Genomic DNA, 24,564 nt, shown 5'->3' on the forward strand with positions numbered 1-24,564 from the left:
ACTTCGCTCTTCTCCTTCATGAAATACACCCACACTTTCTTCGTGTGATTATCAATGAATGTTACATAATATCTGTAGCTATACATATGAATGCACAACATCTAGTATATTCCTGCTCACATTTTTGTCATGTGGAAATACATGCTTTGTTTGCTTTCCAAACTGACATGCTGCACATACTTTCTGCATACCATCAGTTTGCATAGACTTCATTCTTTGCACATTTACATGCCCAATTCTCTTATGCCAAATGTCTGCATCTGCAACAACTTCTGAACCATTTGCAAACATTGCAGCACTCACTTCAGACATATTTACATTCAGTGTAATCATTTTGTCTACTCTGTTACCTTTTGCAACCAACCTACACTTATCTTTAAAGTCTTCTACATAATAACCATCAGGGCTAAACGGCACCTGGGTCCTGCAAACCCTGCTCAATCATTTGGCCAACAGAAACTAGATTCTTGTTTGGAACATGAAGTACATCCGCAAGGTACTTCACCTTACCATCCTGCATAGACAATGGCACATCTCCAATATGGGCAATCGGATGAGCAGTATCATCTCTTGTTTCAACAAAACCTGGTCTTTCAAGACTCTTCATTACCTTGAACCACTCACTATGACTTGTCATGTGGTTCGAAGCACCTGAATTAACATACATACATCATCCTTACATGCTGCTACATCATTTTCAGACACAACATTAACTACATATTGCATAACAAACAACCTCTCATTATCCTCATTATTAATGCTAAAGGATGCATAGTTATTTTGCTGCACGTTTCCATTTCGCATGTCATTCTGCTTCTTATAGCAATCTGCCTGCACATGTCGAGGCTTAGCACAGTAAAAACAACCTCGTGTATCATTATGCTGTCTTTGCGAATTACCACGACGTCTTTGACTCCCCTTGCCTCTAAATTGGTCTCTTTCACCTGGGTGGTGTTGTTGTGAATCTTGGGACTATTATTAGTGCAGATCATAATTTTGATTACCTATTCAGCCACCACCTTGGCCACAGCCTCGGCCTCTACCTCGTCCTCTACCTCTACTTGTGTAGAAAGCCTGTTGCTCCGAATTGCCTTTGTTTTATGAAGACTGGTCTTCACCTAAACGCTTTTCTTTAATGATCAACATTGACACCAAATTTGTAAAGTTCGGAATATTCTCCCGAGTCTTAATAGACGTCTTGAATGCCTTGTTTTGTGGCCTGGGACCACGTAGATATACTTCCATCTTATCATCATCATCAACTGAAACACCAATAGATGCAATGGATTCCACAATGTCCTTGATCTTCAAGGCATAATCATTCACAGATATATTTTTCTTCTCCATAGTATGAAGCTCATTCTTTAACTGAATCTTTCGTGCCTTGGTTTTAGTTTCATACAGCTTCACCAAGGTGTCCCATGCCTCCTTGGGTGACTTGGCATCCTGTATATGCCCAATCATAGTGTCTAGTATGCTAATAGAAAGCCAATACATGACTTTCCTTGCTCGTTGATTCCAATCCTTGTATTCTTTTACATCTGCAGCAGTTGGATTAATCTTCGGTATCTCTGGTGCCTCCTCATATTCACCTTCAATATAGTCCCAATAGTCTTTTCCCATCAGGAAATTTGTTAGTGTAAACCTCTAAGCATGGAAGTTGTTATTGTCCAGCTTTTCTGCAACAATCTGGTTAATTCCGTCATTCGACATCTTGTGTGCAACACAAACTCACCAAAAACATCACTCTTGTTTGACCTGCACAAACTGTTGTATTCTTTGTAGCGGTACTATACTGCATCCAAACTGTCACAACTAGTGACCTCAATTTGCATACATACACCCAATGGCAACTTTAAGACCTCTTTGCAGTACACACAATGTCTGCACAACCAATTATCCTTCTTGCAGTTCCAAAAATAGAAATCTGCAGAGAATCGAAACTTATTCGCAACGCACGCTGTCGTGCCATGGCACATCTATGGTGTGAAACCATGCATATGGGGCCATTAAATGCAAATCCAGATGCATGGGATTAAGTGCCATGACTTGAGTCATTATATGATGTCTAAGTACATATGTTCATATTGTAAATGAGGTTCAATAAGACGAGTTGAGGTTGAGCCAGGTCTCAAAGCCTCTGTACATGAGTGTGGTGTGAATCATGGAGTTTTTATGCTTATGGTAGACCTAGTAGTAGGGAACACCCTTCTCAACATGTATGGGAAATGTGAGAGCATGTATGATGCAAGGATTGGTTTTGAAAGAATGACTTTTCAAGATATCGTGTCTTGGAAATGCTTTCTCGGGATGTCATCTCATGGAATGCCATGATTTCTGCGTTTACTCAGAATGGATATAATGAGAACGCTTTGGATTTTTTTTCAACTGATGCTACTGGAAGGTTTGATGCCAGATGATATCACCTTTTTGTGTGGGACCTTTCAATAATATGGGGCATAGTTTTATCGAGGTGGAGGGACACCGGCTTAAGGGAAATACTTTTCCCATTGTCATAGTAGATAGGCCTGATACACCCAGTTATGATGGGCTTACACCTCTTCATGTTGCTGGCAATCATGCGTCTGTGAAACTGGTGCAAAGCAAGCTGCAAAAGCTTGAAAGCCGTGAACGAAGCTCTAGAGCAGACTGGTCGGAAAGCAAGACTCATTGGCCAAGGCGCTCTTGAATATTTTCAAAATGTTGCCACAGTAGCGGAGTTCAAAGGCCGAGAAATATTTGGTGTAGTGCGTATAGTGCAAGTAAGCATGGAGCTAGCACGTGTTGAGGCTAATTTTAGCAGATTGTCTGAAGGGCCTCATGGATGGTCCATTAATGAATATGGTGATTTAACACGAGGTGCTGCTAATACTGGCAACATATACAGTAGTTCACTTGGCACAACTCTAAGTGAACCTGTAGGTGACCTTGGAGTTCTTGTCGTGAATGTTGCTGGTAAAGCAGAGTATTCCGGATTCGAGCCCATGCTGAAAGTAGCAGACTTACCTGGGAGAGCACTGGTGGTTTATGGAACAGAGGACAAGAGTAAACCTGGAATTGCAGCTGCTATTATTGCACGGAGTGCAGGCGTGGGCGAAAATTACAAGAAGTTGTGTACCTGTGATGGCACGGTGATTTGGGAGTCTACGAACAACGATTTTGTGAAGGTCTAGAATACAATGCTATATACAATGAGGCCCTCTACTTGGAGCACTTACAGTGAGATTTGATTACAGTACTGCAGCTGGAAATGTGTTCGAAGGTGGTGGCTTACGTGGCAGAAGTACGAAGACGTTCTTTTAAAAAAAATGGAATATCCGAATATTAAGCTGGAAAAAAGGAGGCGCAAGCGTATTCAATTTTGGGGAAATTCGAAATTTTAGCTGCAAAAGCGGAAGGAGCGGATTCTCTTGCGGGAAAGAAATGGGAGAAAAAACCAGAAACACAGAGAAGAGGGGGGGAATATGCAGAAACGGGGAAAGGAGAGAACCAGAGCTGAATCTAACCAGAAACTCAGAAATTGTGAGGAGCGCTACTGTTTAGGGCATCCTGGGGCTCAAATTAAAGAGAAAATAAAGCTCTATCCAACGTCATGTTTTTCAAATTCTCACAGTATACAAGTGAAATGAAATCAGAACCTTTGTGAATGCTGAAATTGGCGCATACTGAAGCGAAGCAGAATATGGGGAAAAAGAAATTCATGAGTTCGCTTCTTTTTTTTTAAACTCTGAGATAAGTATTTTGTTTATTTTGTTACTTACGATTTCAAAAATCGTATAGAGTATATATGGTTTTGGAGAACCTTGGAATAGAAAAGCACTGGATTTCGGATTGTTAGACATGGGAGTTTTTTTTTTAAAATCACATGAATATGATGTACATATGCCATGTGTCATCTTTTGCCTTGTGAGTTGTCGGAATTTGAAAGCAGGTTTTCACGAGATCAAGAGACACCTTGAAATGATGGAGTTGGCATTATATGATATATGTGATGTGAATGGTCACATGTATATGGAAATCTTTTGTAGATTGTGTTATGTCTACATGTGATATGTTTGAAGCACTTGGAAAAAGAAAGGAAATGTATGCTTGGAACTGGTCATGCTCTTGACACACAATTTATGTGCAATCATCAAGCTGAATTTGGGGATGTATTGAAGTGAATTGGCACATGTACATGTCATCAAAAATGGAGATGTCTTATGTTTCTTGAAGAGTTATGTGTTTTTGGTTTCCATGCTGGGATTTGAAGCCACTCTCACAGCCAGAAGTCTCGCACTTGCCTAGTGATACCGTCCACGTCACGACAGCTTTTTGGTGAACCCGACGTGAAGTTGCTGGGGTGAGAGTGTGGTGAAATACACAAGGAAGCTATGGCTGAGAATCCTGAGGGTCAGGGGGTTCATTTTGACCCCGGGGTTATGCAAATGTTTGAGATGTTTACTATGTATATGCAACAGCAGCAAGCTGCTGAGAGGGGACAAATTTCCACGACTAAAGCACTGCAGTCAATTGTGAAAAAGGTGGATCAATTTGATGGTAAGGACATCACAAAGTACCTGCGCAATTACACAAAGGAAATGGAGCTAAACAGGGTGACTGAGGAGGATATGGTTCGAAGCTTTGAGCTGGTATGTGTTCCTGAAATAAGAGAGCGCATAAGAGGATTACAGACAGCACATGGTGGCAGAAATTGGGAGGAGTTCAAGCTTGCTTTAAAGGATGAATATTTCATGGAGGATTCTGAGCGGGTGACCAAACGAACTTTCTTGGAATGGGTCATAAAACCCAAAATGGGAATTTCTGCCACAGAGTTGCTAAGAGAGTTTGAGAAGCGCTATGCCCAGCTGTCAAGGATAGAGCGAACAACCTTGGATAGGGAAAAAACAGAGCTTTTCTTACAAGCAGCTGGGAAAGATCTCCAAGAAAAACTGGAAATTCTCCTTGAGGATAAGGATACAGAGCAGGGGCTAAAGAATGATTGGAATGATGTCGAGGATGCGGTCACCATGCTAGCAAAGCGGCAGCGAAGGAGGGATAAAATGGTGATGAGCTCGGCAACTCCTATAACTGCTGTTACCCTTGAGAATCTACCAAAACCAGCTGTGCTGCATTCCCAAAGGTAGAAGGGCCGATGGATGAGCTTATTAAGGGCATACGAGACCTAAAACTGAAGATGTCCAGGATTGAGGAAAAAGGGCTACCATTAGGGCAGGCTTCTATGCAAAGGCCTCAAAGCAAAGAAGGGTTTACATTCAGATGTATATGGTGTGATGATCCAGAACATGCAAAGAAAGACTGTGCTAGCTATAAAGAAGCCCTCAGAAATCAACTTGTGTTTTTCAAAGATGGGAAAATCCACCTTACAGAGACTGGTCTTCCATTAAGCACAAACTTTGGGAAAGGAGAGATGAAAAAGTTGGTTGAGGATATGGCTGCTAGCCATGCCATCTCTAAGCAATCTATGGGTTAAAGGCTGGTCAATCAAAGCAGGAATCTGAGAATGATGAAGATTTTTGGCCATCAACAATGGAACTAATTGCGTCAAAGAAGGTGTCTAAGCAAGCTTTGCATGAGGCAGGTGACTGTATACGTCTTGAGATTGGCTGGGAAGAGCCTGTGGATTCTTTATCTGTTCATGCCTACATTGCAAAATGCCAGAATAATGAGGCACAGGTAGAGGAAAAGCGTAAGAGGGAAAATGAGGAAGGAGGGCCATCAAAAAGGGTCACGCGTGGTAGTGAAAAGAAGGATCCTGGGCCATCACATATGAGGAGACCTCCACAGGAAGTATCAATGGAAGAAGTGCCAGCAAAAATGAAGCATGAGAAGGAGAAGGGTAAAGGGAAAAGTCCACTCTACAAGCTTCAATCTGATACTGAAGCCGCAACAGACCTCAAAAAGGTGCTTGAAGAGAGGATTCTAAACAGCAGGGTGGAATTTACACTAGGGGAAGTCTTGGGGATTGCAAAGAAAGAATTCCATGATGAGATAATTGATATTATACGAAGGAAAAGGCTGTCCATAATTGAATCTATTCCATCACAAGGGGAGGCAAGCACTTCCAAGACTCATGGAGTACAGGTACAACAAAAGGAAGAGAGAGAGAATGTGGTGGAATGTAATCACTCTGCTGAAGGGGCACGACAAGTGCGCTTTGTGGATGAGGATGATGAAAAAGAAGTTCTTACAAAGAGTCATTACTCCAGGAGCCATTGGGCAAGGGCCACCACTGAAACCCTTGTCAAGATAGGTGACTTGGAAGCGCCGTATGTCGCTCTAATCGATCATGGGTCTGAAATAAATCTTATGGCTAAAAATCTCTACAACAAATGTAAGTGGCCAATGGATGTAGATCATGGGTGGATGATTAAAGCAGCTAATAACTCATCTGGAGAGCTCTATGCAGCCTGTCCAAATGTAAGGGTAACTATAGGGGATGTGAAAGATGATCAGAACTTCTTTGTTTAGGAGATGTCATTGTATCCCCTCATCCTTGGGCAACCCTACATTACAGTTGTGAGGATGGAAACAAAGGTTTTGGATGATGGCTCGGCATATGCAAGAATAAGGAGTAAAGATGGCAAGAAAGCTGTTCAGTTTTTGACAGTTTGCATTAACCATGAAAGGAACCGTGAGTCTCTTCGAGCACAGTCACTCCCAAAGATAAACAGAGAATTCATGAACTACAGGGAGATGAGGGATTTTGGCCAGGTGCCATTGTAAAGCGGGAGTCCAATGGTACAAGGGAAAATGAGTTCTCGCAGGACTCAATCAATGTAAATAACTTTTCAGCAAATTTTCAAGGATTTTCTAGCTATGGGTCACTGGTCTTTGTAAAAAGCAAGAATTTGAAGCGTGGCATGCGTCGACATGTACAAAATGAACAAAAAAGTCTTGAGCAGTGTGGTCTTTTGGAGAAGAATGAGTTTATTTCAGGGGTGCTTGATGAGGTGTCATTTGTGGATACTATGGATGTGCTTTTTGCTATGGAAAGAGCATGCTTACAGGATGGAAATGAGATGATAGAGGTGTCATCTGTGGGGATGTATGATATAATCCGGGAATTTGAGGGGATGGAATGTAAAAACATGAATTGTGAGATGGATGCTCATGTTGATACAAAGTATAAAACGGTTGCAAAGAAGGTGAAACCAGTTGCCTTGCCCTTGCCACCAGGAAGCAAGGAGAAAATAGATGAAGCCTCTATGCAACCGAATCTCAGAGATCCGAAGAAAATTGGGCATAATTTTACACAGGAAACCCTAAAAGAGTTGAAGATTGGTGAAAAGGATTTTCTGTTGCCAGTTGAAAGGGAATGCTTTGAGGAGATGCTTGTAAAACATGGGAAGGCCTTTGCTTTTCAGCCGCATGAGATAGGTTGTGTTGATCCAAGCATAATAGCACCAATGGTGATCTTCACTGTTCCACACGTGTCCTGGAACCTGCGGCCGATTCCAGTACCAAAGGCTCTCTTGCCAAAGCTGATGGAATTACTAAAAGAAAAGATCAGGATGGGAATTTTGGAGCCATCATGCGCTCCATATTCCAACAGATGGTTTACCGTGCCAAAGAAAAATGGAACATTGCGCTTCATTCAAAACATGCAACCTGTAAACAAGGTCACAATCAGGAATGTGGGAGCAGGTCCGATTGTGGACGAGTTTGCAGAAGCATTTGCAGGGAAAGCTATATACTCTATGGGTGATCTGTATTCGGGATATGATCAGTTTCAGCTGGATATACAAAGCAGGGACTTGACCACAATGAAAACTCCTTTGGGATTGGTAAGAATGTGTACCTTACCACAGGGAGCCACCAGCTCAGTGGCGCATATGATGAATGGAATGAATAAAGTCTTGCGAGACTTCATACCACAAATAACTATGCCTTTTCTGGATGATGTGCCAATAAAAGGCTGTGATGAGAAAAATAAAGATGAGGATTTGGATTCGAGGGGGTGCCGCAAGTTTGTGGCGAATCATATAAAAGATTGTGATATGATTCTATGCAGGCTTGAAGAGGTGAATCTTACTTTATCTGGATTGAAATCAGTGTTTGGGGTTGGTGAAGTGCTAATAGTGGGGCATCTTTGTAGTACTAGTGGACGTCGACCTTGTCCAGTCAAGATAGATGCAATACAAAGAATGAAAGAGATATGCATTAATGTTACAGAGCTAAGGAGATTTCTTGGTGCATGTGTCTTTTATGTTATATGGATCCCACATTATGCACATGTAGCAGATCCTCTTTATCAACTTTCGAGGAAAAATCAAAAATTTTTGTGGAGTGCAGCACATACTAAAGCTATGCGGAAGCTGAAATATCTGCTCCAATCATCACCTACTCTAAGGAAGGCAGATTATGAGTGTGGGAGGCCTGTGATTATTACAGTTGATACTAGTCCTACTGGGATAGGATGGGCAGTAGGACAAGATGATGAGGATGATCACAGGTATGTAATCAGATTTGGAGCAAAGGTATTAAGCATTCGTCAGCGAAATTATCCGCAGATCAAGAGGGAGCTATGGGGAATAGTCACTGCTCTAAAATGTGAAAAAGAATATCTTATTGGGGCATCTGTACTTGTGGAAACTGATTGCTTGCCACTCCTTGGGATGATTGCAAGCTGCACCACTCCAGATATCGCTATGCTTAGGTGGATTGCCTATATCAAGTCACTAAATCCTGAGTTTGAGCATATTGCAGGAAAAGATAACCCAGTTTTGCAGATATGCTATCGAGAGCCAGGTATGAAGATGAAGAAGGGATGATTAGTGACATTGATGATGTAGGTACAAAATTCTATACTACTACATATGCAAAAGGGGACCATACTTGCTTATCAAATGCACTTGAGTCTTTTACTGAGGAAATGTATGAAGGAGATTGGTTGCTTATTGGTCAATACTTGAGTACTTTAACAAGACAGGAAAATTAGTCTGACTCAGAATTTAAGAGGATCCGCAGAAAAGCACATGGGTATTTTCTAAAGGATGGGTACCTGTGGAAGCATCCTAAGCAGAGGAATGCTATGCCACAAAGAGTCATATGTGATAAAGAGACTCAAGGGGAGCTCATGAAAGAATTCCATGAGAGTCTCTGGGTTGGACATCGAAGTGTGTGGGCCACCTTTACCAAAATAAAGGAAAGATATTGGTGGAAAGGAATGTACAAGGATATTTCCCAATATGTGGAAACATGCATGGTATGTCAAATGTACTCAAATGTGCGACATCGTGATGGCTTGCAACCAACCTACCCACCTGCCATGCACTACAAATGGGTAGTGGATCTAGTTACAATGCCTTTGGGAATTTGGCAGATGCGGTATATAGCACTTGCAAGAGAAGATTTGACAAATCAGGTGGAAGGGCGCGCTCTTAGAACAAAGAGTACAGTATGCAAATTTCTCTTGGAAGATGTGATTTGCCGGTATGGTTGTGCTGGGAAAATAACAACTGACAGAGGTGAGCTAGATGTTGAAGAAGCAAGGGAATTCTTCTCTAGAATTGGCATCAAATTGGCCCTAACATGTGCTTACAACCTTGAGGGCAATGGTAAAAGTGAGCGAGGACATCCTCCAATCATTAAAGCTTTGGCTAAGGCACGCAGAGAAAGAATGCGAGAGTGGCCAAGGCTGCTACCATATGCTTTGTGGGCTGACCGTACAACTCATAGCTCAGTGACAGGATACATGCCTGCAGAATTAATGTATGGTCAGAAGCCAGTAATGCCAGTTGAAGAAGTAGTTCCAACTTAGAATGTATTACCCTGGGTGGAAGGATTGAACAGGGAAGACCTCCTTGCATTGCGAATAAGGCAGCTGGAGAGGAGGCCTGAAGATGTAGAGCTTGCTAAAGCTCGTTTGAAAGATGCAAGGTTGAAAAATAAAGAAAGATTTGATAGAAGACACAGACTCCGGCCAAAACCTATTGAAGAAGGTGATTGGGTCCTAATGTATGATAGTAGCCTTGACAACCAGTTCAGTGTTCAAAGAAAGTTTGCAAAAAGATGGTTTGGCCCTTACATTGTCAAGTATGTGCATGGAAATGCCATGTATACCCTGTGCGAGCTTGATGGAACAGAGATAAAGAATCTTGTAGCAGGCAAAAGGATCAAGATGTTTAAAAGAAGGCATGACAGTGATCCTTTTGATTCACAGGAGACTCAGGATGAGAGGCTTGACAGTGATAGTATGGATATGGTTGAAGAGGAAGAGGATGATCTTCTTGGTAATGTAGAAGATGAAGACGACATCCAGATATATGTGGATCTTGATGATGATTTGGCACATACCAGAGGATGTGCAGGTTTAGAGGGGGTGGATGTCGTGCCATGGCACGTCTATGGTGTGAAACCATGCATATGAGGCCATTAAATGCAAATCCAGATGCATGGGATTAAGTGCCATGACTTGAGTCATTATATGATGTCTAAGTACATATGTTCATATTGTAAATGAGGTTCAATAAGACGAGTTGAGGCTGAGCCAGGTCTCGAAGCCTTTGTACATGAGTGTGGTGTGAATCATGGAGTTTTTATGCTTATGGTAGACCTAGTAGTAGGGAACACCCTTCTCAACATGTATGGGAAATGTGAGAGCATGTATGATGCAAGGATTGGTTTTGAAAGAATGACTTTTCAAGATATCGTGTCTTGGAAATGCTTTCTCGGGATGTCATCTCATGGAATGCCATGATTTCTGCGTTTACTCAGAATGGATATAATGAGAACGCTTTGGATTTTTTTTCAACTGATGCTACTGGAAGGTTTGATGCCAGATGATATCACCTTTTTGTGTGGGACCTTTCAATAATATGGGGCATAGTTTTATCGAGGTAGAGGGACACCGGCTTAAGGGAAATACTTTTCCCATTGTCATAGTAGATAGGCCTGATACACCCAGTTATGATGGGCTTACACCTCTTCATGTTGCTGGCAATCATGCGTCTGTGAAACTGGTGCAAAGCAAGCTGCAAAAGCTTGAAAGCCGTGAACGAAGCTCTAGAGCAGACTGGTCGGAAAGCAAGACTCATTGGCCAAGGGGCTCTTGAATATTTTCAAAATGCTGCCATAGTAGCCGAGTTCAAAGGCCCAGAAATATTTGGTGTAGTGCGTATAGTGCAAGTAAGCATGGAGCTAGCACGTGTTGAGGCTAATTTTAGCAGATTGTCTGAAGGGCCTCATGGATGGTCCATTAATGAATATGGTGATTTAACACGAGGTGCTGCTAATACTGGCAACATATACAGTAGTTCACTTGGCACAACTCTAAGTGAACCTGTAGGTGACCTTGGAGTTCTTGTCATGAATGTTGCTGGTAAAGCAGAGTATTCCGGATTCGAGCCCGTGCTGAAAGTAGCAGACTTACCTGGGAGAGCACTGGTGGTTTATGGAACAGAGGACAAGAGTAAACCTGGAATTGCAGCTGCTGTTATTGCACGGAGTGCAGGCGTGGGCGAAAATTACAAGAAGAAGTGTACCTGTGATGGCACGGTGATTTGGGAGTCTACGAACAACGATTTTGTGAAGGTCTAGAATACAATGCTATATACAATGAGGCCCTCTACTTGGAGCACTTACAGTGAGATTTGATTACAGTACTGCAGCTAGAAACGTGTTCGAAGGTGGTGGCTTACGTGGCAGAAGTACGAAGACGTTCTTTTAAAAAAAATGGAATATCCGAATATTAAGCTAGAAAAAAGGAGGCGCAAGCGTATTTCAATTTTGGGGAAATTCGAAATTTTAGCTGCAAAAGCGAAAGGAGCGGATTCTCTTGCGGGAAAGAAATGGGAGAAAAAACCAGAAACGCAGAGAAGAGGGGGGGAATATGCAGAAACAGGGAAAGGAGAGAACCAGAGCTGAATCTAACCAGAAACTCAGAAATTGTGAGGAGCGCTACTGTTTAGGGCATCTTGGGGCTCGAATTAAAGAGAAAATAAAGCTCTATCCAACGTCATGTTTTTCAAAATTCTCACAGTATACAAGTGAAATGAAATCAGAACCTTTGTGAATGCTGAAATTGGCGCATACTGAAGCGAAGCAGAATACGGAGAAAAAGAAATTCATGAGTTCGCTTCTTTTTTTTTAAACTCTGAGATAAGTATTTTGTTTATTTTGTTACTTACGATTTCAAAAATCGTATAGAGTATATATGGTTTTGGAGAACCATGGAATAGAAAAGCACTGGATTTCGGATTGTTAGACATGGAGTTTTTTGTAAGAAAATCACATGAATATGATGTACATATGCCATGTGTCATCTTTTGCCTTGTGAGTTGTTGGAATCTGAAAGCAGGTTTTCACGAGATCAAGAGACACCTTGAAATGATGGAGTTGGCATTATATGATATATGTGATGTGAATGGTCACATGTATATGGAAATCTTTTGTAGATTGTGTTATGTCTACATGTGATATGTTTGAAGCACTTGGAAAAAGAAAGGAGATGTATGCTTGGAACTGGTCATGCTCCTGACACACAATTTATGTGCAATCATCAAGCTGAATTTGGGGATGTATTGAAGTGAATTGGCACATGTACATGTCATCAAAAATGGAGATGTCTTATGTTTCTTGAAGAGTTATGTGTTTTTGGTTTCCATGCTGGGATTTGAAGCCACTCTCACAGCCAGAAGTCTCGCACTTGCCTAGTGATACCGCCTACGTCACGACAACGCGAACGCCTGTGAACTGAAAAACGGAGGTCAAGACGCGCCTGAAACACGTTTTTTGATCCGAAATTTTCGTCCAAAGGATAGAATAGTTGCCCTGCAGCCCCGCTCCCGCGAAGATAGCTCCTTAATCGGAGTTCGTTTGCCGGTGTCTCTTGAAGAGCTCTCGACAAGGGTATAGTAGCCAACACAAAGGGGGAAGAGTAGATGAAGCTCTTACCCTCATACCGCTGCCTGTGCTTCTCTTGCTTGTCGCTCAGCTCCTTAACATGAACCAGGCTGTGATACCATGAAAAGATGCAAGGAGAAGGGAGCTGGAACTCTTGCAAGCGCACACATACTCACACAAACCCTAGAAGAGAACACACAAGATGAGGGGCTGAGAATTGTTCTTCTTCTTCAAAAAAAAAGAGGTCTACAAAGGAGATAAAATTGACTGTATATGCAAGCAGTCCATAATGCGAACACGCTAAAGTGGAGTGGGTAGGTGTGGACTAGTCGGTGTAGTCAAGCTGTAGAATTTCTGGCGAAGATATGTCGGTGCCAGCTACTAAATCCGCCAGTGATGTAAATATTGAACGGTTATGCAGGCGCCTCATGAGTGTCAGCTCATGTTGAGCTTGACATCTCAACAGTGTGCACAAGTCCCGTGCATGCACACGCATGTTTGGGGTTGGTCAGATTTCGTGATGGATTTGAGCCATGCTGAAGCAGGATGTGTTGATGGTCTAGCACATGAGCAAAGTAAGAGCCCATAGCAGCTACGTATGGTTGGTTGCTAAGGGTGTCGGCAATAAGACAAACTGCTCCATAACTTGTGGAAAGTTCTGTTTGATGTGAGCAAACATGTACAGTGTGTTCTTTAGTTTCTATATATAAGAGGTGGTGGAGTGCTTACTCGTGCTCTGTTGTTTGTTTTCAACTTTTTGTGAATAATTTATTCTAGTGCTTGTCCCTTGTATCAAATCTGAGCACCTTCCATTTTGCAATTTCATTAAAGCTTTTAGCCTTCAACTTGGAAATCTCAAGAGAACAGTCATTCTTGAAAGTAAGGACTTACTCTGCATCACCCAAATCGGTAGTATTTACTGCAAGTTTAGCAAGTTCAACCTTTAACCAATAACATACTGAATGCAGCTAGGTGTCACTATTTCGAGAAAGTGAAAGTTGGGGCTGCACATCGGTGATGCATCCACCATGTTAGAAGTTTAAATTTGATTTGTCTCATTCTTTTAACCAACGTTTTGTAGATGTCTCCTCAGCACTTAGATGCGCTTGATGTGTCAGAATGAGCTCCCCTCTTTTATGAACCCCTAGTGCAGGTGTATGTGCATGTGCATGTGTTCCAATGAGCTTTTCTTTTTTAGTGTAATCTTGCAAGTCTCACATGTTACATGTTAGACAAGATTCTCTTGAATCCTGATTTTTTTAAACGAAAAATTAGGGAGTCCGGAGTCAAGTCTATCAAGTATATAAAGATTGATCAGAAAAAATCTGCGATTTTTGGCTTGCAGGACAGAGGCGATCAATAGGTGCTTTTCTCTTGAGAGGGTTGAGGACATCATCTATGCTCTTGTGAGTAGTCTCTTACATGGCACCATCTAATTTGCAGCTTAAAAGAGAGAATTTGAGGATAGGCGTCTGTGGGATCTTGCCTCAGTGGTTAGGCTCACTCCCAAGAGGTCATGGTTTGAACCTGGACACCTCCTTGAGAAAAAAAGAAAGAACTGAAGAAAGGGGGTCTACTAGATCGTTGATCGTTCATGAAACTTTTGAAATCTTGATATAATAGAATTTATGATGATATGTTGGTTGACTTTCTAGTTTTGACTTTGCGTTTGCCTCTTAGGAACATCCTGCTTTTTTGGTTCTGAATATTCTGTAGAGAGAATTATTCTCTATAGAAAGAAACTTGTGCTTGATATTGCTGCATCAAGCTGCAATATGGTTGAAAAGCACTGTGAAGTACTAGTGGTTTTTGACCAGATGCTGCTCTGCTAAGGCTACAAGGGTCACAAAATTGGACAGGAATCTAATCTTTTGAGAGTCTAGATAGTGTCATAAAACATATCTATGATTTGCGTTTTCCCTTGCTTGATTACGTGGTTGGGTTATGGATGCGGTTCCACAAATCTTAGATCTGCAGGATATGTCTAGAGACAGCATCCATGTGGGTAAGCCTCTACACGAGCTCTGATTAGGTGGCCTTACGGGGTGGTATCATCAGTGTCTTCATGTTTACAAGTGTACTCCCCATAGTCTGTATGGGCTGTCGTGTCTTGTGATGTCCGCTCGAGATCTGTGCCCATAGTGTCGATCTCCTGGTACATGGGATCCTTTGTCTCAAAGAAAGGTACCTGTGCACTGGCAGTGCGGGCGTTGAAGTCTCCAGCAAGGAGGGTATCCCCTAGACTGGAGAACTTCAAAATGTCCTCATAGAGTGGCAGGTATGGAGACTCCCCACAGGTGGCATATTTGGATGTGGGTGGTGCAAAGTAGCACACTGCAAGGTAGATATCTTGGGCCCTCTCTGTCCTGATCCTCACCCACATGAACTGTGCATCCTCATTCCATCTGACCACGTGTATAACATTCTGCAGTCCCTCCCTGTATAATATGGCCACTCCTCCTGAGCCTCTAGGGTCGCATCGTGTGCGTGGCTGTGGGCGGTGGGCGGACTCCCATCTATATCCCCGCACCTTAGGTAAACAGCTCCCCTAGCACTGGTGTCTCTGTATAAAGGACCATGTCACGCCCTCTAAATATTGCTTCGAACAGACCTGCATGTGTTCATAGAGCGCCATTGCAGTTCCAGACCGCAATCTCTCGTGTGGTCTCATAGGTCGCGCACCGTCATGGAGAGCGCCGCTCGGTGATAATCACCTTCCCTTCTCTGTACACTGCCAACTTTCCTGCCTTCCGCGCTTCCAGTATGCGATGCATGCACTCCCTCCTGTGTGCCACCTGGGCTGGTGTAAGGTCATCCTCAAGGTAAGTCTTTTCCCCTTTTAATGTCCGTCTTTTGGTGAGGAATGCTTGCCTTGTCTCTACCCCTTCAAACTTGAGGATGAGTGCACGCTCCTTTGTGGTGTCTTTCCCCACCCTCCGGGCCTCCATGCCTCAACAAAGGGAGTGTCAGGAATCTCCATCTTCCTGCGTAGAGCTATGGCGTCTTCCTTCGGCGAAACCCCTTCCTTCCATCCCACCACTCTCACATTGAGTGCTTGGATCTTCCTTCTCTTCTCTTCTTCAAGCGTGTCATTGATGATATTCAGGATTGATGGTGGGTTTCGTTGCCTTTTGGCAACCTTAATCCAATTGCCCGCTTCTTCGACTTGTTTCTGCGTCTTCTTGATCATTTCAGCCCATGTATAAGCGTCACTGGCCTTCTTCTCCTTGTAGGGTCTGCACTTGCTCCCCTCATTGAGGGATGGCTGAATTTCACCTTCTTCATATTGGGTGCGTGCCCTCAAGTGGTTGTTTTCCTCTTTTTAAATATGGCTACTTCCTCTAAATCCGAGATTAGGGAGGCTTGATGGCTGGTTTTATCTTCCAGCATCTGGACCATTTCCTCTTGCACACTTTGTTGAGTTGGCTCCCCATGTGGGCCTGCATCTGTTCCTTCCACCTGTCCATCTCCTCTTGCATGGAGTTGTGCAGCCCATTTAGGAGTTCGTCCTGACCTTCTCCAAGCTTCTTTTGCAGGCTTTCTATATCTATATCTTGCAGTTTGCATCTCTCTTTCATGGCTGTCATGCATGTTTTTTTTAATAATGAAGATGTATTTTTATTAATAACAAGAAAAGAGTACATAAAAACTGTGGGATAGTCTTCTCAAACAATCAAGAGGAGAACTACCCACAGAAACTGCTCCATCCAAAATCCTCTTAGTGAGTAGTTTCATTGCATCTGACTCCGGTTTGTTTATACTCACTAGACTAGCAATGCTAGCTTTCACTAAACAAATAACTTTCTTAGGATCTACACTTTGCATGCCATCATTAACAAAGACCAGAGTGTTCCTCGTAGACCATATCTCCCACAAGCATGTAAATCTTGCAAATCCAAAAAGGCTATTACTCTCCTCTGCTGGACCAATCTTTTTACCCAAAACCCAATGGGACCATGTACATTGCAGCCCAAAAATGTTCCCCCCCCATTTAGAGAGCTGTGTCCAAAAGGATCTTAATGCCGGGCAATCCCAAAAGGCATGCTTGAAATCCTCGATGGCTGTTTTGCATCTTGGGCATATCCCTGAGGCCATATTTCTGATCATCAGCTTACAGCCTAACGGAAGAGCCCCAACCATGATTCTAGCGTGTGTTGGCAGTTTGGATCCCCAAATTCTTTTGCATTTGGATTCCAGCATTTGTCCGGCCAAGCTACTTTCCATATTGTATTGAAATGTTTAAAATCTCTCTTCTCTTGCATTAACACCTGATAAAACTTGGCAGTCGATTCCCGACCAAGGGGAAGTCCATCTGTCCACCCCCAATCTTTGATCCACCTTTCCGTAAGCTTAGAAGTATTGATAGTTAGCGTCTTGAGCTTACCAATAATTACATGCAGATGATTCTTATCAAATCTTGAGAGACCATACATGACATATAGCTGATCCTCATCTCTCCACCCCACGAGGACCATCCCAAAAATCCTCAAATCTGTTTATCCCTTTGTTGTTGAGTCTTTTGCTCACTTTAGGCTCAATGAGGGCTAATGGGGGGGAAAAAACTGGGGACCACCGAACATTATACATGAATAATGAATTTCCCGTGATTCTGGGAGATCACTGCCATTGAATGAGGGGAATGATCCTCTTCCATTTCTTAATCAGAAATTCAGCAAAGGGCATATTTTTAAAGACAAGAGGAGCATGGGAAAAAATCTTATCAATCCAAGAGAGTCCCCTCCATTTGCCTTGCCAACTCACAGTCATATTCAGAGAAAGCTCTTTAAGCATCCTAGTTCAAGGTTGACTCTGCTGTATAGAAAGGAGGTCAATATTTTTGACATTCTCGCCATTGCATGTTTTAGCATGGGGGGGTCATGCATGTTTTAGCATGGGGGTCACTGATTTTCTCTGTGTTCGCCCATACAGTGCCGTATTTCCTCTCCTCCTCACCCCTAGTTCTTGTATCCAGAGAGCATTCCATGTTGGAGAAAAATCTAGTGGTTGTGTACTTTAGGTACGGTGCGATACATGTACGAGTACGTAAAGTACGCATCGAGATGAGTACTTTAAGTATGTTCACTTTTTTAAAACTGTGAAAAAAAAAATACATATTATAAATCATTCATAATTTAGCAACACTGGTACACAAAGTTGCACAAAAACAATTGAAATTCAAACATCTATGCTCTATAAATGTCAAATGAGCTGCGCTGCATACAACATGAAGTCCTACTGAAGCTGAAATCCTAGTACAAACTACAAAGTACAAACACCAACAGCCATATGGCCGGCTCTCACTCATCATCATCCAAGCTTGAAGATGAGTAGTTCCCATCTATGAGGGATTGAGGGTCTAGGAAAGTTTCTTGCGATTGGGGCAATTTTGGGTGTTCAAGGGGAATAATGAATTCCAATAATTGAATTATGAAATTGAGGGAAATTTAAAAAAATTGGGGATTAAAGTAGGGGGTAACTGTAATATGTATTAAAACTAATTTAATTAAGGGTAACATTAATTTAACTAAGGGCTGAGAGAGAGAGAGAGAGAGAGAGAGAGAGAGAAATGAAATGAAATGAAATGTTATATTAATGTCTTCAAAAGGCCAAAGTGACCTATGAGACCAAAGTTACAACCATGTGACATCTGATACACTGTCTGGAAAAAGAAAAGAAAGAACTGAAGGTAAGTATCTAGCCCTACAATACATCAGTAGTAGGGAGCATCCGGAAGCAGCAACTAGGGAGAGTGGGAAGCTAATGCTACTAGTCAAAATGGGGTACATGAGTACATGGATACATGAATACATGAATATGGGGGAGTACAAAAGTGACAGTGAGTACAACAGTACATGGCTGGAGTCGTAATCATCCTAGGAGCTCTAGCATGGGTCTCTGCCGGATGGCCTTGATATCTGCCATAGTGAGATGCCTGGTCGGACGAGCCCGATGCCTCACAATGATGCTCTGAATCCTCTGGCGTAGGCACCGTCTCCGATGTAAGGATCCATGAACCCTCGGGCGTCTGGATCTGCCCAACTGGATAGCTCTCTCAACTAGAGTCCCACGGGGTGCCCACTGCGGGGCTGTCGGCTGTGTGTCCTCCTAGGTAGTCCCTCTAAAGAAGTCAGTAATCTGTCTCTGTGTGGACTCCCTGCCAGTCGGGCGTCTGCTTCTGATAATGGACTCTCTGAGCCTACGGATCTCCAGGAGATAAAAACCCAAGCATCGCTGATCACAATAGTCCATGACTCTAGCCAGTGGTCCAAATCCCTCTCTGAAAAGGCAATGGTAGCGCCCTCGAATCTCATAATATGCTGTGCAGCGACAAATGTAGTGCTCCTCCGTCTCTGGCTCTATCCAACAAATCTGACAAATCCTGTCCCCTGGAGGTATGCCTCTAAATCTGCCTATCTCTATCTCTAACTGATGTGAAGAGGTGCGGATCTGCCCAATGGCGCACCTCAATCCATGAGACAGATGGGTATCCATGAGACAGATGGGTATCCATGAGACAAATGGGTATCCATGTAGCTCGGTCTAAGTATAAAGCCATCCTCAGTGGTGCGGAGAAGATGGTCTCTATAGAAAGCCATCTTCGTCCCCAACTCCTGTGAGGGCTCTAGCCATGTCCTCCTAGTGTCCAACTGAATGAGGTCATGTCTGATGACTCTACTAATCTCAGAATGTGTCAAGTTGAGAGAGGGTGCCTCCAGAGAGACTGGAAGGGTTGAAGTCTGTCTAAACTGAACCCGTGGAGCTCAAACCAGGATGCTATCTGCGCATACCAACATGAAGTGTCTCCCTCCATGGCTAGCTGATGAGAGGACTCTAAAGCAAGTCGTGCATACCGGTGTCGGGGAAGCTCCTAGGTGCTATGAATGAAGGACACTGATCTGGCAAGAGCCTCGAATACGATCGGTGGTGCTCCCATCTCGGCTCTGATAATCTCATGGGGTACCAAGGCCTTAGCCCGAATCATCCTGGAGATCATGGACACAAGTGGTCTCTCCATCGATCTCCATCCATCGTATGTGCGTCCTGATCGACTGTGACGATCTAGGCTAGGCCCCCAGATCTGTACTCCATATAGCATAGCCGATGTGACGAGCGTGTCAAAAAGCCACAACTTAGTGCGTGGCTCCTGAAACTGTACCTGTGAGCACATCCTCTCTAGACCTCCCAGTGCTGCATATCCTCTAGTCAATCTGGCCTCTGCTGCCCCCCTCATGGAAAATGTGGGCCTAGTGAACACCACTCCAAGATATGTGTATGAGTCAACATACTCCAATGTCTCCTGCCCATATGTGAAAATAGGCACTGATCTCCATACCCACTGAGCTGTAGTGTTAAACACCATAACCTTGGTCTTACCAAGGTTAACTGAGAGCCCACTGTCCTGTGCATAAGCATGTAAAGTATCCAAGTGCCTATGCATACCCTCTGGTGAGTCTGCTATAAGCACAATATCATCAGCATATAAGAGCAGAGGTATCCAAGTGCCAGCCAGCTGGGCTCCTCTGTCCCCTCGTGTCCCAATATAATTAGAGATCTCATCAATGTATAGTCCAAATAGAGTCGGAGAGAGCGGGTAGCCCTGTTTCACCCCTACAGTGGAGTGTACTGGCTGGGAGAGACCCTCTGAAGTCCGAACCTGCCCAACTACTGTCTCATAAAGTGCCATAATACCCCAAATGAGCTCACATGGAAACCCCAAGTCTTGTAGCCTGCGCATCAATCTAGCTCTAGGCACTGTGTCAAAGGCCTTGTGGAAATTCACAAAGCCACAGTAGATCCTCCTCCCATGTGCTCTGCCCTCCTCAATGATAGCCCTGAGGGTAAAGATATGATCCAAAGTAGAGAATCTCCTCCTAAAACCGGCCTGTCCCTCAGCTCGGACCCCTTGTCTCTGCCCATCTGCTCAACTCCTGCTCAAGAATAGAGGCATATAGCTTGGCCAGCGAGTGACCAATCATAATGGTGCGGTAGTTAGTCGGCAGGCTCGGATCTCCAGACTTGAGTACCGGCACAATCGTGGAAGTGCTCCAAGTCCCAGGAAACCCCTCACACATGGCTCTATTAAACATGAGAGCTAGCAAGTCTGCAATCATATCTCTAGCATGTATGAAATGCTCGGCTACAATGCCCTCATGATCCTGTACCCTCCCTGTATTCAATCTGTTGATGGCCCTCCTCACCATCTCTGCTGTGAAGAAGGTAGAAGTGGGTGGACAAGGCTCTGGAGGGTTCGGTAGTGGTGGCTACTCTGGTATTGTGTAGAGGGAGGCTGCATACTCGCCCCATGTATCTGGAGAGGGAATGGCTGGAGGCAGGGGGTGCACTCTAAGCAATCTCCAGGCCTCCCCAGAATCCTGACTCAGGTGTGTGTAGGCTAGCTTCCCTCCTACCCAACAGTACTTACTCCGGTGAGGCCACAGATATACAGAGAGATGGAATCCCGGCTCCCCTCGTGAGAGCCGAGGCGACTGTGGGGGGCAACTCCATCACTCTCCCGATGGCACCACCAATCACTGGGAGAAGAGGAAGGTGCTCCTTCCTAAGGCCTGGGAAGCAAATTGTCGCTGGAAGCCTGAAACGCCAGCCAATGGGTCAGACTAGATACTCATCTCTCCGTCTAGGCCTCGATGGACAGCTTAGGGATCTTTTTCAAGCCAGCCTCATTGCTGAACCTGTAAAGATCATCGATATTCACCCGATGATGTAGATAAAATGGCAGTGCTCATCAAGAGCATGGAGGGGATCACTCGATTCCAACAAACTCTAAAGGTTTTACGTCTTGCTACTACTACTCTTAATGATCTGGTATCACTTTCAATTGAAAAAGACCATAGGAACAAAGAGGAGTAAACCAGCAATGGTATTGATCAAGCCTTCATCAGCACAAACAAGAATTGGAAGACCAACAAAAAGATTTAGTGCAGGTACTAAAAAAGGATGGGGTACAAGGACGCCAATTGCTTCAAAAAGCTAGACAAAGAGCAAGACAAGCGTCATGCCAATCTCAAGGTTGAAGATGAGGAGGTAGCAATTGAAGAAAGAAAAAATTCATGCTACAACTGTCTAGGTCAAAGGTGTCACTTTAGGCAAGGTCGAGGATGAGTTGGCTTTCAAAACCTCTTCTCCTCTATATCAATGTGTGAGTCATGCGTTCTCTGCCCGGGGAGTCCCCTGAAATCTGAGTTAAATAATGTGTGTGTGTGTGTGTGTTTTTCCTTTATATGTTTGTATCGCCTTCACTTATAAAAGGCTCTGTGTTATCTTTTATCCCTGTTAGGAGGTAGGGGGCGTGACGAAGAACTGACTTTACTGCTTCAGTCACTTGGTGATCGGAGAATCAGCATGGCACGGGAGGTGCACATGGCTAGATCACTCCCTTGCAGCATGTGATGGAGTTAGAAGGTAGCTCCTTCCTTTGAGTGTTGGGCTTCACCACCTTCACTTCGAAGGGGAGTTTGTTGGGATTCGGAGCCTCATGTGTGTGTGAAACAGCCCTTAGCTGGCTTAGTGTGTTTATGTGTGTGAACAACCTCTTTTATGTGTGTATGTGATAAGCAATGATGTCATAGGCACTTGCCATGTGTCATTGCCCCAGTGAGTGTGACGTGTGATGAGGCTTTTAAGCCTATAAAAGGCATTGTACTCTTTGAAGCTTGTAACAGATTAAGTAATAGAAGATTCATTGAGTGGTGCATATGCTCTATCTAGAAGTTTTGTTTCTCTCTCTCTCTCTCTACACACTATGAGTATGTTTTATCCACCATAACCTTGCTGACCTGTGCTAAACCTAATACCCATAGGAAACAGAGAGCTTGATGATAAGCTGAGCGAGGGAGAAAAAGAGAGAACTCAAGAGTAGGGTAGGGGCAGGTGGATGCTGGGGGCAGAAGTGGTAAGCAGAATGAAAAAGGGGAAAGGGGGGGGGGGGGGGGGGTGGGGTGGGGTGTGTGCGGACACGTGGGAGGGTTTACTTCAACCCGTGGTCATGGGATGGTGCAGCTCTAGAGCTCTTGTTCCCTTTGCTTCTTAATTTTGCAACTTCAAACTCTCAAACTGATACCTTTTTGAATGCTCAAATGACAGAAGTTTTTTTATGATTTTGTTGCAGGAAGCTGAGGCAGAAGGGCAAGACTATGCCTGGTACAGAGATGTTCTTGATAACATGAGGGCAGCCTCACCTCTGAGCCAGAAACTTGCTCTAAAATCAGTGTGTTCCTGAACTGTCTCAGTTGATCATATGATTGAAGCTAACACTTCGTGTCACTTATGTGGAGTCTGCATCCATCTCATATGTGGATGCAATTCCAGGTACGAATGGCTCGGCAAGAGTCACTGCCAGCATGCCTTAAGCGAGAGTACAGGATGAGCTGTCGGGCAATATCTGGGAATGTCTCTAAAGATTTTTATGAGGTGTGTGAGCATGTTTTGTGTCATTGTGTTGGCTAAGCACTGCAAGAGACGGGATCTTCACCCTTCTTTGCGGTTAGGTTTCTGATTGTAATGTTCCTTTCAGGGCGTTCGAGCGCATTTGCTTGACAAGGACCATAACCCGAAGGTATGATGGCAAATTTATCCCCTCTTCTATTCAGATCTCTAGGCTCTCCAGCTATCTGTCTCATTTGAAACTTGTCCTGTCATGAGCAGTGGAACCCTTCTTATCTAGAGCTTGTGAGTGATGACATGGTTGATTCATACTTCCAACCTTTTGAGAATGAGCTGGAAGAGTTACAGTTGCCCTTGATGGAGCGTGAGGGGATTTCTCATGTTGCAGATAGTACAGTGAGTCTAAATACTGTCTCACAAGCAAGCGAGGGCATGACAGAACAGGACATGGACATCCTCAACTGGGCCATGGGTGGTGGTGGTCTGAAGCCCCCCAAAAACGTGAGAAAAATGAGGTAGGAGAATCTTCACCGGTTCTAAACAATGGGCATGTCTGATTGCGCATGCTTGCATTTTCCTTATCACCAGTATGAAGATGATCGATGTATTATCAGGAGTTTCTAGTGAGTTGTCAAGGTATTGAGCAGTGAGTGCAGCAGGCTTTCCACCCATTCAGCATAATCTAGCTAGTACTGCATGCCAGCCAGTTCATAGTTTCAAATCATGGAAAGTCCCAAATGTTTCTAAAGTAGCAAGAACACGGTTGAGAAAAGTTGTTGAAGGAGATGTAATGTGGTGTGTGAACTTAATGAAATAATAGGGGGAAAAAATCGTGGGCACTAAGGTAATTTTTTGTAAGCTTTATGCTTAGTAGTTTCATAGTGTATGCTGAAGTCAGAAGTCAAGCTTAAGTCAATAAACTAATGTTGGCTAGACATCCTACTCAAAAATTTTACGTACTTTTGAGAGCACCACGCTTTATAATCTATGAAGGTTGGAATCCAATTGGGTGCATCAAGTAATTTAGTTCTTCCCAATCCAAATTGAAGTACAAACTCCTACTATTCGGTCATTTCCACACATTGATATCTCCTATGAAGCCAACTATTAATCACCAAAGGAATTTGAGACATGGGATGGTGCAGGCCATAGGCCTACACAAAGGACCTGAAATAACCACCAAAAGCCTTTTGAGTTCTTAGTAATGTAGTTAATGTTCCATGAATTTCGGCTTCTTTAATCTCTACGTAGTTTTGTGTACAAATCCATTCAAGGGGTGGAGTACATGCTTGAACCATTGTTCAATGGGTTCTTCTT

At 43.5% G+C, this 24,564-nt stretch overlaps 1 protein-coding gene and 2 pseudogenes across 2 annotated transcripts in view; all 3 read left to right on the forward strand.

Moving 5' to 3' along the window:
* Nucleotides 1-24,252, forward strand: part of LOC147625707 (putative 3-hydroxyisobutyryl-CoA hydrolase 2) — a 135,031-nt gene extending 110,779 nt beyond the window's left edge. For both annotated transcript variants that reach the window (XM_086817228.1, XM_086817227.1), the window contains 5 exons: nucleotides 14,192-14,252; nucleotides 22,973-23,071; nucleotides 23,173-23,274; nucleotides 23,378-23,419; nucleotides 23,509-24,252. In XM_086817228.1, the coding sequence (XP_086673354.1) occupies nucleotides 14,192-14,252; nucleotides 22,973-23,071; nucleotides 23,173-23,274; nucleotides 23,378-23,419; nucleotides 23,509-23,766 (562 nt within the window). In that variant the 3' untranslated portion in view covers nucleotides 23,767-24,252. The remainder of the gene's footprint in view (nucleotides 1-14,191; nucleotides 14,253-22,972; nucleotides 23,072-23,172; nucleotides 23,275-23,377; nucleotides 23,420-23,508) is intronic.
* Nucleotides 2,592-3,243, forward strand: LOC147625708 (copper chaperone for superoxide dismutase, chloroplastic/cytosolic pseudogene; annotated as a pseudogene).
* On the forward strand, nucleotides 10,960-11,630 carry LOC147625709 (copper chaperone for superoxide dismutase, chloroplastic/cytosolic pseudogene; annotated as a pseudogene).
* Nucleotides 24,253-24,564: the final 312 nt, after the last annotated feature.

This window comes from Cibotium barometz, chromosome 23, assembly GCF_041138505.1.
Source record: "Cibotium barometz isolate CiBa-2024 chromosome 23, ASM4113850v1, whole genome shotgun sequence".
Lineage (NCBI taxonomy): Eukaryota > Viridiplantae > Streptophyta > Polypodiopsida > Cyatheales > Cibotiaceae > Cibotium > Cibotium barometz.